Source organism: Squalius cephalus (genome assembly GCF_949319135.1).
Source record: "Squalius cephalus genome assembly, chromosome: 22".
Taxonomy (NCBI): domain Eukaryota; kingdom Metazoa; phylum Chordata; class Actinopteri; order Cypriniformes; family Leuciscidae; genus Squalius; species Squalius cephalus.
In genome coordinates, this window is record NC_137143.1 from 6,739,016 (window position 1) to 6,759,873 (window position 20,858).

Here is a 20,858-nt window from a genome sequence, read left to right on the forward strand (position 1 = left end):
AGAGGCAGAGCGAGGCAGCCAGGAGTCGAACCTAGAATTTTCTGATCCGTAGTCAGACGCGTTATCCATTGCGCCAAGGACGGTGCGCATACGTCTATCTAAGCTATCACAACATGCGTGAAATAGACCCGGAGATCGTCGGATCGAATCCCGCTCGTCCAAACTTTTAATATGAGTTTAATATGAGATTAATGTTATTTATCTACACATTTAAGTCCAGATAATTCTGTCATGTGTAGAAATTAAAATATGTTTATCATTTGTAGTTGTTGTAGCAATTTAGGTAAACAATAAACGTCCAAACCCCTATTATATATTTTTTATATAATCACAACAATTATTAATAGTGGTAGTATTATTAATAATAATAGTAGTAATAATAATCAGGTACATAAATAACTTAAGACATAACTAAACATAAATAAACTAAAATAAATGCTTCTCATCTATTATTATTATTATTATTTAAAATATATATTATTATTAATAATAGTAGTAATGATAGTAGCAATTTAGGTAAACAATAATAATAATGATAAGAGGAAGAAGAAAAAACACAGAAACGTCCAAATCCCTATTATATATTTTTTATATAATCACAACAATTATTAATAGTGGTAGTATTATTAATAATAATAGTAGTAATAATAATCAGGTACATAAATAACTTAAGACGTAACTAAACATAAATAAACTAAAATAAATGTTTCTCATCTATTATTATTATTTAAAATATATATTATTATTAATAATAATAATAGTAGTAATGATAGTAGCAATTTAGGTAAACAATAATAATAATGATAAGAGGAAGAAGAAAAAACACAGAAACGTCCAAATCCCTATTATATATTTTTTATATAATCACAACAATTATTAATAGTGGTAGTATTATTAATAATAATAATAGTAATAATAATCAGGTACATAAATAACTTAAGACGTAACTAAACATAAATAAACTAAAATAAATGTTTCTCATCTATTATTATTATTTAAAATATATATTATTATTAATAATAATAGTAGTAATGATAGTAGCAATTTAGGTAAACAATAATAATAATGATAAGAGGAAGAAGAAAAAACACAGAAACGTCCAAATCCCTATTATATATTTTTAATATAATCACAACAATTATTGATAGTGGTAGTATTAATAATAATAACAGTAGTAATAATAATCATAAATAACATAAACAACTATAACATAAATAACTTAAGGCACAACATAAATAAACTAAAATAAATGCTTCTCATCTATTATTATTATTTAAAATATATATTATTAAGAATAAAAATAGTAATAATGATAGTAATGATAATCAGGTACATAAATAACTTGTGGCATAAGTTAACATAACAAAATAACTAAAATAAACTTCTCATCCAGGCAACCACCTGTTGCCCTGTGACAGCTACTAACAGGACCATTAAAACAATGGGCCACCAATCTCTGGATAGTTTCTTTCCCTAGGCCAAGTACATTTCACTTAACTCCAATAAGAATTAAATTACCTGATACAATATACCTGTCTTTCTCTCGTTTTCTAAAAACTGTAAACAAATGTAATCAAATAAAGTGTAAGATAAATAAAATGAACAAAACAAAAATAAAGGTACAAACACAACACCCATTATCCCCATCATACTCATACATGCGTTTTACATTTTAGAGACAGCTGTCATTGTTGGAGAATTGCTCTATAATCAAACATTAATCAAATAAATAAATAAAAATAACGTGCTGAAAGAGCCATTTTAAGAAGATGGAGGGTTGTCATTTCCTGGCTTTTTTTTCCTATAACCTCGTTCCATCAGCACAGCCCTCCATTCATCATATGTTTGAGTCTCAGACTCTTCGCAGTACCAGTTCCCAAAGTACTGAAGATGTGATGGTGGCTTTCTCTCTTTGTTGCACTTTCTGCAAAGAATGACGTCTGTCTTCCTCACATACTTTCTTGTGACAGTTCCAGTCTGCTGCTCCTTCTCCTGTTTTCTTTTTCTGTACTGCAGAGTGGAGTAAGGAACCGCTTGACTGGATGTCTGTGTCTGAGCTGATGGTGGCATAGCTGAAGGTAATGGGAGGCTATAGAACATCACCTGTGAGGTACCAGGCACTGTAGGAAGCTGCACAGGTGGTGCAATGAAAGGGAGAGAGACAGGTGGTGCTGGTGCAATGACACGAAGTCCTTGATGTGATGGTGGAGCCTGGAAGATGGCCTGAGGTTGCGACCTCCCCTTTAGTTTTGCCTCCCCAGCAGTGTTTGGTGGCAGAATGAAAAGGTGAGGTTCAGCCAAATTGCCGGAATAGAGAGTCGGCCCTTTCTGCATAGCCGCAGGAAGGTTCTCAGGTCCTGCCATGGGTGCTTCAGGGGCTTGGATACCCTGCTTCAAAATATCCTGTTCTTGTGTTTTGCAACGCCTGCTGAACCTGGGAAAACATGAAGCAAATAAATATTAATAACCATTTAAGCAATAATACAAAAGATGGTGTCATCAAGTACTATATTTGATCACGACTATGATGCAACAGCATGACACAGCTGAGATCACAGAGCAATTGATCACACCCTCATCTCGTGTATCATTGCTTTTGTAAAACGCCGCTGGTACTGTAGCTGTTCGTTTGTATGTGTGTTGGAAAGCTGTTTATGGAGATGGAACGTTGTACTGATTATGGATACTTGCAGTCTTTTGAATACCGTGTCGTGAGCAATAAATCTTATCTTTCATAATGGAGAAGAAAGCAGAAGTTAGACTCTTGTTGATTTGTTTCTAGACCCGTCAAAGCAGCCATAGCTACATTAAGTCAACCGCGTCAATTACTTGAACCCTCTGTGTGGCCCTCAGCTGCTTTAAATTTAGGCTTAGCTGTAACAATGCTAATTAACTCACCATTGTGTGACTGTTGCAGCATTAACTTCTGGGAGCTGGATGGTGGTCTCGCTCATCACCTTAGCATTGGTGAGGATGCACTCTCGGATGTGCTTGTAAGCACGTACCACCATTGTGAAGCGGGACACCCTCACTCCATCACACCGCACCACGTTTGGGTAGAGGGCACAGAGCCTTGTGAAGATGGCCTCCACCACTCGATTGCAGTCAGGCCACTGTGCAGGACTATGAGCCCCAACGAAACACCTGCAAATTACAGCAGAATACATATTATTAATTTCAATTAGTGATCCTTACTCTGTTATTTGTATTGCTTTTTTTCCCCCTTTTCTATTCTGTCTGTTTTGCTTTGTGTTGTCTAGATGTTAATTTTTAATATCTGTGCATAGTTATGTTGTCTTGTTTATTTTATTCAAAACTTTTAAGACAATCAAGAACCTGTGTTTGCTAAATTTAACATACCTTTTGGTGCTCTCCACACCTGGTGCCACAATCTTTTTAGTGGCCCTGAATCGTCCCTGTTTTAGGGAGGTTTGGTGACGTGGGGAGTAAATGGTCTTCCTCTTGTCATACTCCCCCAATGCCTGCCATAGGGTGATTATCTTGACGCACTCTTCTCCAGTCAAGGCCAGGCGGTGGTCTCTGAGGCTAACCAAAAACTCTGCCAAGTCCTGCACTGCTCCATACCCCTCAATATTATCAGGTCCAACAGAATCCTAAAATGAAAGATAATTTAGGAACTTTTGATAGCAGCAATCAATACAAATATTCATATGAAAGCACAGCCAACATAACCCATATTTTGTTTGCACAAGTTAATGAACATTAAAAACAAAACTGGGCCCTTACATCATGTGAAGTGTTCTCTTCAGATGTCGGAAGACCAGTTTCTGCCGATAATTGGTCCACTGGGACTACATGAAAAAGGTAAACATTTAGTTTAAATTTGTATTTTTGCCTTTCAATACGACATATATACATATAGAGTTAGTGTGACAACAATTACCAAAACCTCTATGAATACTTTGGTAAACTCACAGCTATGTGCTCCAGGAAAGAGTCCTGGCTTTGAATGACTGTGCGGTGAGCTGGTGACAGGAGATGTCAATGGTGATGGAGGGACCACAGACAGTGATGCCATGGAGCTGGTGACAGGAGATGTCAATGGTGATGGAGGGACCGAAGACAGTGATGCCATGGAGCTGGTGACAGGAGATGTCAATGGTGATGGAGGGACCACAGACAGTGATGCCATGGAGCTGGTGACAGGAGATGTCAATGGTGATGGAGGGACCACAGACAGTGATGCCATGGAGCTGGTGACAGGAGATGTCAATGGTGATGGAGGGACCGAAGACAGTGATGCCATGGAGCTGGTGACAGGAGATGTCAATGGTGATGGAGGGACCACAGACAGTGATGCCATGGAGCTGGTGACAGGAGATGTCAATGGTGATGGAGGGATTGGAGATGATGCTGCAGACACTGATGCTTGTGAAGAGGCAGAAGGTGTCCGTTCTGTATCAAAGGTGGGGACAGTGATGTCCTGAAACTCCTCAAGTTCAGCATAACCTTCATCCACTTCTATACCAACCTCAGTGGTCTCTGACTCTTCAATGGCCAACTTGTAGTCCTGCAGAACTTTACCAGTTTGCTGGTAAAGGTATTCCACTCCGATAAGCTCACCTTTAAAATATTAAAACAATGACAATTAGATAATATGCCAGGATGTTATATTATAACTCAGTGGTTAAATGGTATGTGTACACTTGAATGAAATTGTCACCAAAAACAACAAATAGTTATCTACCAGTGTACTTTCTTGGCCCAACATAAGGGATGATTTTCTTGCCCATAACCTCCTCTGCAAGAGTATTGACAGCATGACGCAGAAGATGATTGTAGGAATGTGGCTGCTGCTCATCAGTTGTTGCTGCCACAGCCCGGTCCTCATTCCACCTTGCAAGTCCATCCAAAAGATACGCCTGGAAGAAGGTGTCACTTGCCAACGTACCTGTAAATTCAAAAAAGAAAAATAAGACCACACAAAAATGTCATATGGATACACAAATAGCTGTTCTTGCAATTCTCATACTTATTTTAATATATAATTAAATCATATCTTATTTTAACAATTCAGTGAAGTCATTTATTTACCTGGGATGAATCTGTTAAGGTGCAGGTGAAATGACTCAAGCGAAGTGGAACCTCTGGCACAGCGGTAGGTTGGCAGACGGTGCCCTCCCTTAACTAAAGTGCCCGTCTGCATGTAGAGCTGCACACCCAGAGGATCCTGGATGCAGGCCACATGCTTCCGCTGGGACTTCAAGATCTCTCTCATCCGGGCTGAGTTTATAAGTGGGACCCCCATGGTGTCACGACCAGCATCTCCATCAAATGCCTGAATATGGCTCTCAATCAGCGCCAGGGTCTATAATAATGGTATAATAATTTTTTTTTAAATGACCTCTTACTCTGGGATCATTTTGAGATTCTGATATGTAAGCCAACATTTTGAGACTGTTGGAAAAATATACACACACAAAGCATAATATATAATCAACATTACAAGGTGATCATGAGTAAATATAGTAATGTAATATGCACAGCTGTATTAACTGATGTGTTACCAAATGTGTCTGTTTTTCTATAGTCTTTATATCTTCTTTTTTTATTTATTTAGATGGAACCTCGCTTCAGGAGACGAGCTGATGGGAGCCTGAATCTGACTGATACATTGGAAGCGACAAAGGTGAAGGAGGCCAACAAAGGAAAGCCGTACACAAGACCCCTGTCCCCGGAGATAGTGCTGGACAAGGCCAAGAAAAGCTTAAGTCAGCACCACGGAGATCTAGCTAACAGAAAGCACCTGCTGGGTTTCTTTGAAATCCAGTTTGGTGTATTTCGCGGGCAAACATTCAGGTGGGTGGCTGAAAATGCCCTGGGGTATGCTGCTTACCTGGTGGCAGCTATGAAGAGGGACCCCACAGGAGGTAGCAAAGACTCCCAAGAACATGCCCACAACAAAGCAAGTTTCAGGGAGTATTTTGAGCTCTTTCCTTCTGGCAGAATTGCCATTGCCATGAAGGAAGAGCAATATGCTGGGAAAGCTCCCCAGCACGCTACCACCACCCAGCACGCTACCACCACCCAGCACGCTGCCTCCACCCAGCACGCTACCACCACCCAGCACGCTACCACCCAGCACGCTACCACCACCCATACTTCCACCGCCTCTCTCCGCTCCCTCTTGTTTAGGAAGTTGCCTGACCAGAAAAGCCTAACCAAGACCATAGAAAGGCTGGTTTCCCCCGTCAAAGCCACACCTTGTAAGCAAACATTTATTTGTATTACACTTTTTTTGGTTTGTTTAGTATTTATCACTTTGTAGGATTTTAGGATTTATTGTTCTGTAGTCATGTCTATCTGTTTGTCCTGTGTTTTGTTTTCACATACATTTATTCAACAATATTATTGATCTGCCTTATGGGTTGACAATGATGCAATTTTCTTCTAGAAACAAACTTTGTTGTATTATTTTCATGTTATCAATGTGAAGCTGCTTTGATACAAACTGTATTGTAAAAAGCGCTATATAAATAAAGGTGACTTGACTTGACTTTTGTTTTGTAGCTTTGACCCAGGCACGTCCTCGGCCCTCAGCCACCCTCACACGCCCGACTGTGTCGATTGAGGCAGCCACAGGGCCCTCAGCCACCCTCACCCGCCCGACTGTGTCGATTGAGGCAGCCACAGGGCCCTCAGCCACCCTCACCCGCCCGACTGTGTCCATTGAGGCAGCCACAGGGACCTCAGCCACCCTCACCCGCCCGACTGTGTCCATTGAGGCAGCCACAGGGACCTCAGCCACCCTCACCCGCCCAACTGTGTCCATTGAGATAGATGACAGCACACTGCTGGCAGAGGCAACTAGGTGTGAGAAGGCACATCTGGCATGTACGTATATAATTATTTAAAACATACAACAAAATATTCAAGTTTCCATTCCAGGGATAAAAAAGTAAAGGGAAGCAATGTGAATTTGCATTTGTTTTTTTATGTATTTATGTCTGTTTTTGTTTTTTTCCCCAGCACGACGAGTCTGTCTTCCAGCTGGATGGATACACACTCTGCCTGAAGTGGATCAGAGGTGGATTTCCAAGGCCCTGTTCAGGTGGACAGCACAGGGACATCCTGAGCTGATCTTTAGCAGGGTGACCAAACTTTGGTGGTATCCTCCACAGGTTCCACTGAAGACCAGTAATTGTCCTCCCTTGGAGAATTACTTTGGCCATCCCCTGCTGCTCTGGATGCCACGAAAACTGTGGCAAGTGAACCTGACCTGTCCACATCCAGACTGTCAGAAAGAACTTCTGACCTCAGCTGGCTTGCATCAAAAGATCAGGCAGGTGTTTGCCTTGGGTAAGATATACTTTGTGGCATCTGAATACCTGGCCTGCCGAAGATGTAAGAGGAAGGTCATCAGCTGGAGCCATGATATCGTCTCCCAGCTCGACATTGGCCACAGGGTGCAGTTCCCTTGCATTCTTACATCAAAACTTGCATGTGACGTCGAGGTAGTAAGTTTGATGTGTCAGCGAGGGCTGGGAAACAGCAGCAGCCAGATCCAGCACAAGCTGCAGGAGCGTCATGCTGAGGTGTGGTTGCAAAAGACAGTCCAGTATCTGACAGATTGCAAGGGGATTGCCAGTGCTGTCACGTCGAGCCTAATCCTGCCTGTAACATTTGAACCTCCTCCTTCAATGCCTTCTGTCCCTAAGCACCGGTGGCTGATGCAGGTGTATGCCCAGGATGTCCTGCAAAGGCTGGATGAGATCAAGGCCACAATAACATCACAATATGGTCGGATCTTAAAAATGGATTCTACCAAAAAAGTGGCCAGAAAACTAGCAGGACGCAGCTATGGCACTGCTACCTGGGCAACCAATGTTGGAAATGAGCATGGACAGGTGATCATAGTACATTTTGATCACAAAAGGTGATCATGTCCGTGCTCACAGCCAGTGAAGGTTTTGGTCTCGGGCCAATGATTGAAGGCCTCATCAGGCGGTAAAGAGTGGCTGGGGTGGCTCCTCCCGAGGTACTGTATGTCGACCGAGACTGCTGTGGCAACACTCTTCTGAGGAGGATGTTTGAAGAGTGGGAGCAAATGACCATCCGGTTAGATATATGGCACTTCATGCGGAGGTTTGCTGTGGGTTGCACCACTGACTCACACCAGTTGTATGCCACATTTATGAGTCGCCTCAGCCACTGTATTTTCATGTGGGACCAGGTCGACCTGACGGCCCTGAAGAAGGCAAAACGTGCAGAGCTAGAAGCTGACTGGAAACCTTCATCCGAGGCTGATGTGCTGCGCTGTATCAGCCGTAGCGAGCTAGCCCTCCATTGCAGGAGAACGTTTCCCCTCTTTGAAACCCTCTGCTTTATTACAAGTAAATGTCATGCATTCAAAATGTTAGCCTGCTTAGCTAAAACAAGTAAGTTTAGCATCAAAATATACTAAAAGTACTAAAAGTAAAAGCTTAATGTACACTATATTATTGGATTATAATTAGTGATGCCTTAATGTGTAACAATCATTTTAATGTTGCAGCTGATAAAGCTGTAGTAAATTGTAACGTTAACGTTAAGTTGTATACTTTATTCTGCTTGGTCGGCTAATCTATAAAATCAATTTTTAAAAAATATTTTGTATTAATTACTTGAATTATTAGCTAGTCTGAGACACAGGTTATTCATTTAAAACAACTGTATATATTTGGCACTTTATTTTTATTGACAAAAGACTGACTTACTTTGCAAATGTTGGTCAGAAGTTAATCAATGAACGTTATCTTCTTCTTCAGCCGCAATCCGCTAGTCTCGGGAGGGAGGGGAGGGAGGGGAGGGAGGGGAGGGAGGGGAGGGGAGGGGAGGGGAGGGAGGGAGGGGGGGAGGGCATGTCTCTTGACGTTGATTGGTCAATTCTTGGTTAGTTACTAAGCTGAATCATGGTAGCGATACGAGCCGTGATTGGCCGTAGCATACGAATCTTGGTTGCAGCAGGGAACGTGATTGGCTGTCATAACCAAGAATAGTAGGAATCTTGGTTGCAGCAGGGAACGTGATTGGCTGTCATAACCAAGAATAACCTCGATTTACAGGTGGCATGAAGCGCCACTGGCCCACCGATCAGGTGTCCTTGAGCGTACACGGGACCTGTTGGTGTTCGACTGGGCAGAGGCCTGTCATGACAGCTACTTTTTCTCATGCCATTAACAGGCCTGGAGCCAACGTCAGGAAGGGGTCCGATGAGGGGCCTGCTGTAAAAAAACCTTGGAGATGGAGGCCTCACATGTTGGGGATCTCGGTTGCTTTGTTTTCATGGCAAGTTGTGGTGTTGTTTGGATATTCCTACAGAGCCTGTGACAGTTTCTCAGTGGAAGAACTGGGATCCAGGGTCAGAGACGTCTCCTCTCCTGGAGGAAATCTGGTAGAGGCCCACAGCCGGGCTTGAGGGGAAGGAGTACACAGAGCTTCCCTGGTGGTCTAGTGGTTAGGATTCGGCACTCTCACCGCTGCGGCCAGGGTTCGATTCCTGGTCAGGGAATGAGCTTTTGCCCTCCAGCGGCGGTCGTGATTGCAAAATGCCCCACTACAAACTCAAGCGCTGTCTCGATAAGTGAAGCAAAGACAACCCTAATTTCCCATACCGGGAGTCGAACCCGGGCCTTCTGGGTGAAAACCAGGAATCCTAACCGCTAGACCATATGGGATCTTCCTCCGGCCTGGAGCAGGCCCTTTGGCTTTTGGTGTGTGACCGCCCCCTTTAAGAACATGGGAATGATCCGAAGGGATTGTTTACTGAATTCAATTTCATCAGGCTCACCGGAGGGAGCTCTCCTTTGCCTCGCCCAGGGGGTTCAGTTTCCTCCCATTCCTGCGATGGCATAACAGACATTATAAACTGGTCGTAAAGCAAGGTCCTTGTGACAGTACTCATGCAATGCATTTGAAAAGACATGGTATTGTATGGTAACCGTTATCCCACTGACAAATCAGCCTATTGTTGGACTGTCAATTTTTTATATTAATCCAAAAATAATAATAACAAAAACTATGGGCTAATAAAACGTTTTACTTTTTCTCATGCCATTAACAGGCCTGGAGCCAACGTCAGGAAGGGGTCCGATGAGGGGCCTGCTGTAAAAAAACCTTGGAGATGGAGGCCTCACATGTTGGGGATCTCGGTTGCTAAGACCATATGGGATCTTCCTCCGGCCTGGAGCAGGCCCTTTGGCTTTTGGTGTGTGACCGCCCCCTTTAAGAACATGGGAATGATACGAAGGGATTGTTTAATGAATTCAATTTCATCAGGCTCACCGGAGGGAGCTCTCCTTTACCTCGCCCAGGGGGTTCAGTTTCCTCCCATTCCTGCGATGGCATAAAAGACACTATAAGCTGGTCGTAAAGCAAGGTCCTTGTGACAGTACTCATGCAATGCATTTGAAAAGACGCATGGTATTGTATGGTAACCGTTATCCCACTGACAAAGCAGCCTATTGTTGGACTGTCAATTTTTTATATTAATCCAAAAATAATAATAACAAAAACTATGGGCTAATAAAACGAAATAACAAAAACGGCTATGGGCTGACAGCGAAGCAAAAGGGGCAGAGCGAGCCAGCCAGGAGTCGAACCTAGAATCTTCTGATCCGTAGTCAGACGCATTATCCATTGCGCCACTGGCCCACCGATCAGGTGTCCTTGAGCGTACACGGGACCTGTTGGTGTTCGACTGGGCAGAGGCCTGTCATGACAGCTACTTTTTCTCATGCCATTAACAGGCCTGGAGCCAACGTCAGGAAGGGGTCCGATGAGGGGCCTGCTGTAAAAAAAACCTTGGAGATGGAGGCCTCACATGTTGGGGATCTCGGTTGCTTTGTTTTCATGGCAAGTTGTGGTGTTGTTTGGATATTCCTACAGAGCCTGTGACAGTTTCTCAGTGGAAGAACTGGGATCCAGGGTCAGAGACGTCTCCTCTCCTGGAGGAAATCTGGTAGAGGCCCACAGCCGGGCTTGCGGGGAAGGAGTACACAGAGCTTCCCTGGTGGTCTAGTGGTTAGGATTCGGCACTCTCACCGCTGCGGCCAGGGTTCAATTCCCTGTCAGGGAATGAGCTTTTGCCCTCCAGCGGCGGTCGTGATTGCAAAATGCCCCACTACAAACTCAAGCGCTGTCTCGATAAGTGAAGCAAAGACAACCCTAATTTCCCATACCGGGAGTCGAACCCGGGCCGCCTGGGTGAAAACCAGGAATCCTAACCGCTAGACCATATGGGATCTTCCTCCGGCCTGGAGCAGGCCCTTTGGCTTTTGGTGTGTGACCGCCCCCTTTAAGAACATGGGAATGATCCGAAGGGATTGTTTACTGAATTCAATTTCATCAGGCTCACCGGAGGGAGCTCTCCTTTGCCTCGCCCAGGGGGTTCAGTTTCCTCCCATTCCTGCGATGGCATAACAGACATTATAAACTGGTCATAAAGCAAGGTCCTTGTGACAGTACTCATGCAATGCATTTGAAAAGACATGGTATTGTATGGTAACCGTTATCCCACTGACAAATCAGCCTATTGTTGGACTGTCAATTTTTTATATTAACCCTTTCACGCATAGTGGTCACTACAGTGGACAGCTATTAAAAAAGCATTTTCTTGAATTTGCATGGGTTTTTATGGCAAAGTTGCACATCAGCCTATAAATTGCAACCAAGTGGCAAGCCGTTGTGTTTCAATTTTTTCCCCCTCCAAACCAAGATGGCCAAGGGTCAGTCAGACATGCCAAGTTGCTCCGGAATATCCACCCATTCCTTCTATCCTAGAAGATTCTTGTAGGTAAAAAAAATATTGCAGCATCAAGCAATATCTAATGAGTCATATCACAGTAAAATTTTCCAAGTTTTGATTTTAGATTGAGAGAAAACTCTGATTAATCACATGTCCACTGTAGTGGACGTCATGCATCAATTGCTATATTTCAGCTACAATTCATAATTATAATGTGAATATTGTTTTTGAAACTTAAAACTTAAAAACTTAATCTGCAGTGATTTTTTTTACTGTAAATAAATGTATTTGTATTATTAGAATGTAATTTTCATTGACATCAAAAAAAGTCATGTGATTACATAATGTATGACACTTGTAATGCATTACTTTACTTGTTAGATCAAAAAGTAATCTGATTTCATAATGCACGTTATTGTAATGCGTTTTTTTACTCATAACATCAAAAAGTAATCTGATTACGTAATGCATGTTACTTGTAATGCGTTTCTTTACTCATAACATCAAAAAGTAATCTGATTACATAATGCATGTTACTTGTAATGCGTTTCCTTACTCATAACATCAAAAAGTAATCTGATTATGTAATGTGCGTTATTGTAATGCGTTTCTTTACTCATAACATCAAAAAGTAATCTGATTACGTAATGCATGTTACTTGTAATGCATTTCTTTACGCGTTACATCAAAAAGTAATCTGATTAGGTAATGCACATTACTTGTAGTTAATTACTTGTTAGATCAAAAAGTAATCTGATTAGGTAATGCATGTTACTTGTAACACATTACTTTACTTGTAACATCAAAAAAGTAATCTGAATGCGTTATGCATGTTACTTGTAATGCATTACCCCCAACACTGATCATTTCAGATGAGACTGAAAAAACGCTATGTGATCACATGACACCCCAAAACTTTGGTTTAACCTTAAACTACCATTCAAGTTAAAGTAATGTTTTAAAGTTTGTCTAGAGGGCGTAACACTTACTTTGAGGCAAAGTGAAAACAGAAGGTATAAACTGAAAATCACAATTTTCCATTGGACCAATGTAAATATATATTTTGAATGGATTGCACTGATGTTTCACTTTTTTCAGTGTAGGTTTTCTCAGAGTAGGGCTATGATAGAAATGTGCATGTCCATCTTGAACATAATCAGAATTATCAGCTAATAAGGGTAAATATCCATACTCTGGTGCACTGGAGGGAGCATCTGAGTGGTTTCCACAGTTGTACCTTGACAGGCTGTAGAAAATTCTGATGGAATCACGTCCTCATGTTCTGATATCAAAGATACGCGAAGTGCAACTTGTATGAAGTTGTATGAAGCCTTTGCAATATTTTGCATTTATATTTTTTGTATATATTTTATAGTTTTCACATGATTTGATATAATTGTATTGATTAGTTTGTTAAATTCACATACTTTATCTGTCTGATTATTGTCTTATATTTAATACAGTATATCTTCAGTTTAAACCATAACCGCATGCTGTCCACTCAAGTGGACATCTGAAGATCTCTTTGAAAAATTTGTAAAAAAATAAAATAAAAATCAATTCTTGTTTTTCATGCCCTAAGAGCAATAAGTCAAGTCAAGTCAAGTCAAGTTTATTTATATAGCGCTTTTCACAATACAGATTGTATCAAAGCAGCTTCACAGTATTAAATTAAAATAATACATCAATGTTTGTTTCTAGTGGAAAACGTCCACGTTTGGTAATGCTGATCAATAGTATTGTTGATTGATTAATTAAATTAAATATCCCCAACTGAGCAAGCCAAAGGCAACAGTGGCAAGGAACCGAAAAAAAAAAAACCTTGGGAGAACCCAGGCTCAGTCGGGGGCCAGTTCTCCTCTGGCGTTTATGAACTAGAGGTCGGATTTAACTGTAAGATTAAAAGTATTATATGAATGCCTGGCTGAAGAGATGCGACTTTAATCTAGTTTTAAACTGGGAGAGCGAGTCTGAGCAACGAACAGTATCTGGAAGACTATTCCAGAGTTTTGGAGCTAAATGTGAAAATGCTCTCCCTCCTTCGGTGGACCTAGATATCCTAGGTATGACCAAAAGCCTTGAATTTAGTGATCTTAAAGAGCGCGATGGATTATAGGGCGATAGAAGGTCCGTTAAATAGACTGGAGCTAAACCGTTTAGGGCTTTATAAGTCAGTAGCAATACCTTGTAATTAATACGGAACTTTATAGGTAACCAATGTAGTGATGATAAAATTGGTGTTATATGATCATATTTTCTTGATCTAGTAAGAACTTTAGCGGCGGCATTTTGGACTAACTGTATCTTGTTTATTAAGGATGCAGGACAACCGGCTAATAAAGCATTACAGTAATCTAGTCTCGATGTCATGAATGCATGAACTAACTTTTCTGCATCAGAAACTGATAGCATGTTACGTAGCTTAGCAATGTTTCTAAGGTGGAAAAAGGCTGTTCTTGTAACATATGAAATATGATTTTCAAAAGACAGGTTGCAGTCTAGTATAACACCCAGGTCTTTTACTGTAGAGGATAAAGTAACAGGACATCCTACTATGTTAAAGTTGTAGTGTGAGAGGTTTTGTGGGCGGTTTTTTGAACCGATGATTAGTACCTCTGTCTTGTCTGGATTTAATAAAAGAAAATTGCGCGTCATCCAATCTTTTATATCTTTAACACACTCTGTCAATTTGGATAATTTAGTGTTTTCATCTGGCCGTGATGAAATATAGATTTGAGTGTCATCAGCATAACAATGGAAACTAATTCCATGTTTCCTTATAATATTTCCAAGTGGCAGCATATATATTGAGAATAACAGAGGGCCTAACACAGATCCCTGCGGCACTCCATAGTTTACTGGAGTTATGATCGATTTTTCTCCATTTAAATAGACAAAATGGTAGCGGTCAGATAAGTATGATCTGAACCAGCTTAATGCTTGTCTTTTAACACCAGTATAATTTTGTAGTCGATCTAAGAGTATTGTGTGATCTATAGTATCGAACGCAGCACTAAGATCAAGTAAAACTAGTATTGAGATACAGCCTTGGTCAGAAGCTAATAGTAAATCATTTGTGATTTTAACGAGCGCAGTTTCAGTGCTATGATGCGGTCTGAATCCAGACTGAAACTTTTCATAGATGTAATTTTCTTGCAAGAAAGAGCCCATTTGGGCGGATACAACTTTTTCTAGTATTTTAGACATAAAAGGAAGATTTGAAATGGGTCTATAATTTGCTAGGTTATTATGATCTAATTGTGGTTTCTTAATGAGTGGTTTTATAACTGCCACTTTAAATGTTCTTGGAACATGACCTAAAGATAAAGATGAGTTAATAATATTGAGGAGAGGCTCTTCCACTACAGGTAACACTTCTTTCAGTAGTTTAGTGGGTATAGGATCTAATAAACATGTTGTTGTTTTAGATGAAGTGATAAGTTTATTTAACTCTTTTTGTTCTATAGTTGTAAAGCACTGTAATTGTTCTTGCGGGGTGATAGTTGAGGCTGAATTATAAGGCGCGATTGAGGACTGAACGTTTACAATTGTGGTTCTGATGTTTTCTATTTTCTCAGTGAAGAACTTCATGAAATCATTGCTACTAAACTGTAACGGAATATTTTGTTCAGGTGACATCTGTTTATTTGTTAGTCTAGCCACGGTGTTAAATAAAAACCTAGGATTGTTTTGGTTGTTTTCTATTAGTTTGCGGAGATGCTCAGCCCTGGACGATTTTAGGGCCTTTTTATAACGTGACATACTGTCTTTCCATGTGATTCTAAAGACCTCTAAGTTAGTTTTTTTCCATTTACGCTCTAAATTACGGGTTTCTCTCTTTAGAACATGCGTAGTATTGTTGTACCAGGGTGCTTTACTTTTCTCTCTGACCTTTTTTAATCTAATGGGTACAACAATATCCAATTTTCCAGAGAGAATGGTGCTCATAGTGCTAGTTAATTCCTCAAGTTCATCTATTTGTTTGGGTTCACTGAGCAGATCAAATAAGCTATTTGAAAAATTATCTATGGTGGATGGAAGGATTGTTCTGCCTGATCGATAACGCGGCACAGCATGACATATTACAGGAGTACGTAATATGCAAGTTACCATGTAATGGTCAGTGACATCATCACTTTGTGGAATGATGTCTATATCGGTTGGATGGGTTCCATGTGATATAATTAAATCGAGTGTATGATTAAAACGATGAGTTGGTCCGGTAACGTTTTGCTTGACCCCAAAGGAGTTTAATAAATCTGTAAACGCAGCCCCTAACGCATCATTTGGATTATCTACGTGTATGTTAAAATCTCCAACAATTAATGCTTTATTGACATTGACTAATAGGTCTGAGAGAAAATCTGCAAACTCTTTTAGGAAATCAGCGTAAGGCCCAGGCGGTCTATATACGGTAGCCAAGGCTAGAGATAATAGGAATGTTTTTCTAACATCTAAGAGCGTAACATTTAGTACAAGTACTTCAAATGAAATAAACTTATAACCCGTTTTCTGAGTAACATTGAGAATATCTCTATAGATTGTTGCAACACCGCCGCCACGACCAATCAGACGGGGCTCATGCTTATAGGAGTATCCTGATGGAGTAGACTCATTTAGACCGAAATAATCATTTGGTTTAAGCCAGGTTTCAGTAAGGCAAAGTACATTGAAGCTATTATCTGTGACTATTTCATTTACAATAACTGCCTTAGGTGTGAGTGATCTAATGTTTAGAAGACCTAGCTTTAGAAATTGTTTTTGTTTACTAATAGCAACATTTTCTGTTTTAATAACAATTAGATTTTTCCTAGATCCTGCAGTAGATTTATTATTTGATCTCACTAAACGAGGAATAGACACAGTTTCTATGCAATGTTCTACACTAGTATTTATATCAGTTAAATTGGTGCAGCAGAGATTGTGATTTGGACTTTTGGTTACTAGTCAAAAGGTATTTAACATTTTGGAGATGTTATCCGACAGAAGATCCGCTCCGAATCTGCTTGGGTGTAAGCCATCAGCACGGAAAAGCCTAGGACGCTCCCAAAACAGATTCCAATTATTTACAAAAAGAAGTTTCTGCTCATTGCACCATGACATTAACCATTCATTTAGCGTGAATAATCTACTAAACTTTTCATGTCCTAGTCGGTACGTGGGAAGCGGTCCTGACACAATGATTGTTGTTTCAGGCGATGTGCTGCGTACCGTATCGATCAGAGTCCTGAAGTCTTTCTTCAGAACCTCCGTCTGGCGCAACCTGATGTCGTTCACTCCCGCGTGCAGGACCACAGTTCCGACGTGCTCGTCACCGTTCAGAATCTCGGGAACGCGAGCAGCGATTTCAGAAACACGAGCACCAGGAAAGCAGTGACTGTGCACCTTACTTTTACCTGACGTAGCATGTACGTGCCGAACGATGGAATCGCCGATGATGACAGCATCGCGTTCTGTTTCGCGAAGAGGGGAGAAACAATTTTGGGTGGATATCTCGAAAACCGGGAGGGTCGGAGAGAGTCTTGGTCTAGACCTGACTCGCGTCTTCCGCTGCGGAATCATCCAGGCTTCGTGGTGGCGTGTTGGATTGGAGTGAACGAGACCATGGCTGATCGCGACCTCTGCGCTCGGGACCGATGCTGAGAAACGCACGGAGTAGACGAGGTCGGAGTCAGCGGGTTAGTAACGTTAATCACTGATTTGTGTGCATCGGCGCGTGATGTTTCAAGAGCTAAACGCAGGTCTCTCAGCTCGGCTTGTCTCACTAAAAGGTCGTGGATCTGTTTCTCAACAGCTTCCAGCTCAGACTACAGCGCATGCAGCTCGAATGTGTCCTCACCTGCACCAAAAGGTAGACTACTTACATCTGATATATTCGCCATTTTAACAGATGGACAGTAAGTTAGCAGCGACGCTACCAGTGATGCTATCAATATTAATACTAATTTATGACTGAAGTCTTGGATATAATCCGTCTTTTTAGAGGTACGGGTGTAGAGTAGAGGCACGATAGGCGAAAAAATGTTTGTTTGTAAGTGAGTGTGGAGAAGACGCGTTCAGCCGTGATCCACAGGAGTAACCTATAAGAGTATCCGATGTTGGATCACTAATAGGCTTGAGACGCGTCTGCTCAACAGTCCGCGTTGCCTTAGGTGTGAGTGATCTAATGTTTAGAAGACCTAGCTTTAGAAATTGTTTTTGTTTACTAATAGCAACATTTTCTGTTTATAAAACAGATAGGAAATAAAAACAGTGTTTTTAAAAGTGTTTTAATTAAAGTGTTTTAATAAAAACACATAGGAAAAAAATCCTGACTGAGGTTATCATAATTCATGCATGAAAGGGTTAATCAACCAATCCAATAATAATAATAACAAAAACTATGGGCTAAAATGGCGGCCCGTGAGTCGAACCCGGTCGATTCCCGGTCAAGGAATGAGCTTTTGCCCTCCAGCGGCGGTCGTGATTGCAAAATGGCGCACTAAAAACTCAAGCACTGATGGCCTCGTCAAGAAGCACGGCCAAGGAAATGTTTGCGTGTGAAAAAGACCTCCTTCGAGCTAGAGTCAAACCAGCGACCTAAGGATTGCCAACTTGCCACCTACAGTCCTCCGCTCTACCAGCTGAGCTATCGAAGGCACACTGGTTGGGGACAGAATCTCAACCCATCAGGTTGCTGAAGCTCCGCCGCTGGCTAAAAGTGCTACTGGCACAGACAGACGTGCTGGCTGTCTCGATAAGTGAAGCAAAGACAACCCTAACTTCCCATAACAGGAGTCGAACCCGGGACGCCTGGGTGAAAACTAGGAATCCTAACCGCTAGACCACATGGGATCTTCCTCCTGCCTGGAGCAGGCCCTTTGGCTTTTGGTGTGTGACCGCCCCCTTTAAGAACATGGGAATGAGCCGAAGGGATTGTTTACTGAATTCAATTTCATCAGGCTCACCGGAGGGAGCTCTCCTTTGCCTCGCCCAGGGGGTTCAGTTTCCACCCATTCCTGCGATGGCATAACAGACACTATAAACTGGTCGTAAAGCAAGGTCCTTGTGACAGTACTCATGTGTGACCACCCTGTATATTTGGGTCACAAAAATATTTAAGTGTTTATATATATATTATTTTGTATTTATATATGTCTATTTCAATTTATATATAGTTTATATATGTTTTATTTAAACTACTTTAATTATAATGAGTTTGCACTGGACAATTGCATTTTCTGAATTCGGAGTGGCAGTTGGGAGTTGAGAGTTGCCATGACGACTGTGGCATCCTCAAACAACACAGAGAGGACCACTGAAATAACACAGTTCTCTTACGAGAGGTCTCTCGTACTGCGTAAGATATCTTACGCTAGGGGAAAATCCTTTTTCCGCGAGATATTGAAGCCAAAAATTATCCTTAATTTTTCAATAATGCAAAACGCAGCATACAGACATAGGTGAGGCAGCTCGCGCGCCTATTGGCTGTTCTGCGGCAACTGCAGCAGCCTATCGAGCGAGGCCTGGCGTGACGCCAGACCCAATGAGGGTGCTTCGCGCCCGCTGCGTCACATCCCGCCGAAACGGGCGTGGTCTAGGCCTATAAATACCGCTCGCAGGCAGCTATTATCTGATTTTTCATCCTTCAAGCGAAGCAAACGCATCGCTGGAGCTGGAGAGAAGCCGCGCCGTCTGAGAGAGAGCACCTTCAGCGGGACGAGTCACTGAAGTCGCTGGCCGCGCCGCCTTCCTTGCGTTCCTGCTGCGCTTTCCGGCGCTTATATCCTTTTACTCTCTGTATTGTGTGTGTGTGTGTGTGTGTCGCCGCCGCGACACACATCCTAAAAGAGCAGCGTCTTTTTTAAGATGCCTTCCTGCGGCTCGTGCAGAGCCACACTCAGCGACAGGGACCGCCACGTGATCTGCGTTTCCTGCCTGGGTGAGGAACATGCAGCTCTCGCACTCGCTGACGGCGGCTGCCCTCACTGCGAGCTACTGCCTACTCTGAGGACTCGCCCGCCGCGGTGTCGCGCCGTGCCCAGCGGGTCCCGGAACCTTCCCCCAGCCGCCAAAGCTCGCCGGTTCGCCCGCCTGCTTCACCGGCTTTGTCAGCCTCTCTTCCTGACGGACAGCGGCCGCTGTCTGCCGCCGCTTCCGTCGACATCGCTGACGAGGAAGCCCTGCTGGGAGAGGATGATTCCTGCTCTATCCTGGCGTCAGGCAGTGAGGATTGGGCGAGCTCTGAGGATCTCGCGCCCCCTGCCCGGACATCGTCAGGCAAGAGAGCGTCCATCGAGACGGAGCTCATGCGAGTACTCGCCTCGGCCTCGAGTGGTCTTCGCCCGAGCAGCCCGCTCACAACCGGCTGGATGGCTTTTTTCTGCCTGGGGAGCGCGCTTCGCCTGCATCCAGACCAGCGCCTTTTCTTCCTGAGCTACATGAAGAAGTCGCTAAGTCCTGGAACGCCCCCTATTCAGCTAGAGTGTGTCCATCTGTCTCTTTGGCATTCTCTGCAGTTGACGATGCCAAGAACAGGGGATACCATTCGCTGCCGCCGGTCGATGAGGCGATAGCGGCCCACTTATGCCCGCCCTCCGCTGGACGGCGCGCTAAGCTGGCCCTACCCTCGAAAGCTTGCCGCACGACGTCAAGCCTGCTCCGCCGCGCTTTCTCCACCGCCGGGCAAGCTGCGTCAGCGCTGCACACCATGGCCACGTTGCAGATCTTCCAGGCCGATCTCCTCCGAAAGCTGGACGAGAAAGGACCTGACGCGATCTGCGTGCCGGACTTAAGGAGCGCCACGGACCTCGCTCTCCGTGCCACTAAGTCCGCAGCACAGGCCATTGGACGGAGTATGGCCTCTCTCACTGTGACTGAGAGGCACCTGTGGCTGACGCTCTCAGAAATGACCGAGTCCGAGCGCACCGCGTTCCTCAACGCCCCGCTTTCTCCCGCTGGCCTCTTCGGACCCTCCGTGAAGGATTTTCCGGAGAGATTCGCCGAGGTACAGAAAGCGTCACAGGCTATGAAGCACTTCCTCCCGAAGCGCTCCAGCTCTGCAGCAGGCCGTGCGAAACCGTCTGCACAGAGCTCACAGCCCCAGCCACCGCCCACTGCTGCCACTTCGCAG

The 20,858-nt window shown here is 42.9% G+C and overlaps 1 protein-coding gene across 1 annotated transcript; it reads right to left on the reverse strand.

Moving 5' to 3' along the window:
• Positions 1-1,473: 1,473 nt before the first annotated feature.
• Positions 1,474-5,279, reverse strand: LOC307150725 (uncharacterized protein). The gene is made up of 7 exons (XM_079858182.1): positions 5,056-5,279; positions 4,709-4,912; positions 3,937-4,584; positions 3,748-3,812; positions 3,361-3,614; positions 2,899-3,144; positions 1,474-2,434 (listed from the first exon to the last, which is right to left on the reverse strand). The coding sequence occupies exons 1-7, from the start codon at positions 5,267-5,269 to the stop codon at positions 1,762-1,764; spliced, it is 2,304 nt and encodes a 767-aa protein (XP_079714308.1). The 5' UTR covers positions 5,270-5,279; the 3' UTR covers positions 1,474-1,761.
• Positions 5,280-20,858: the final 15,579 nt, after the last annotated feature.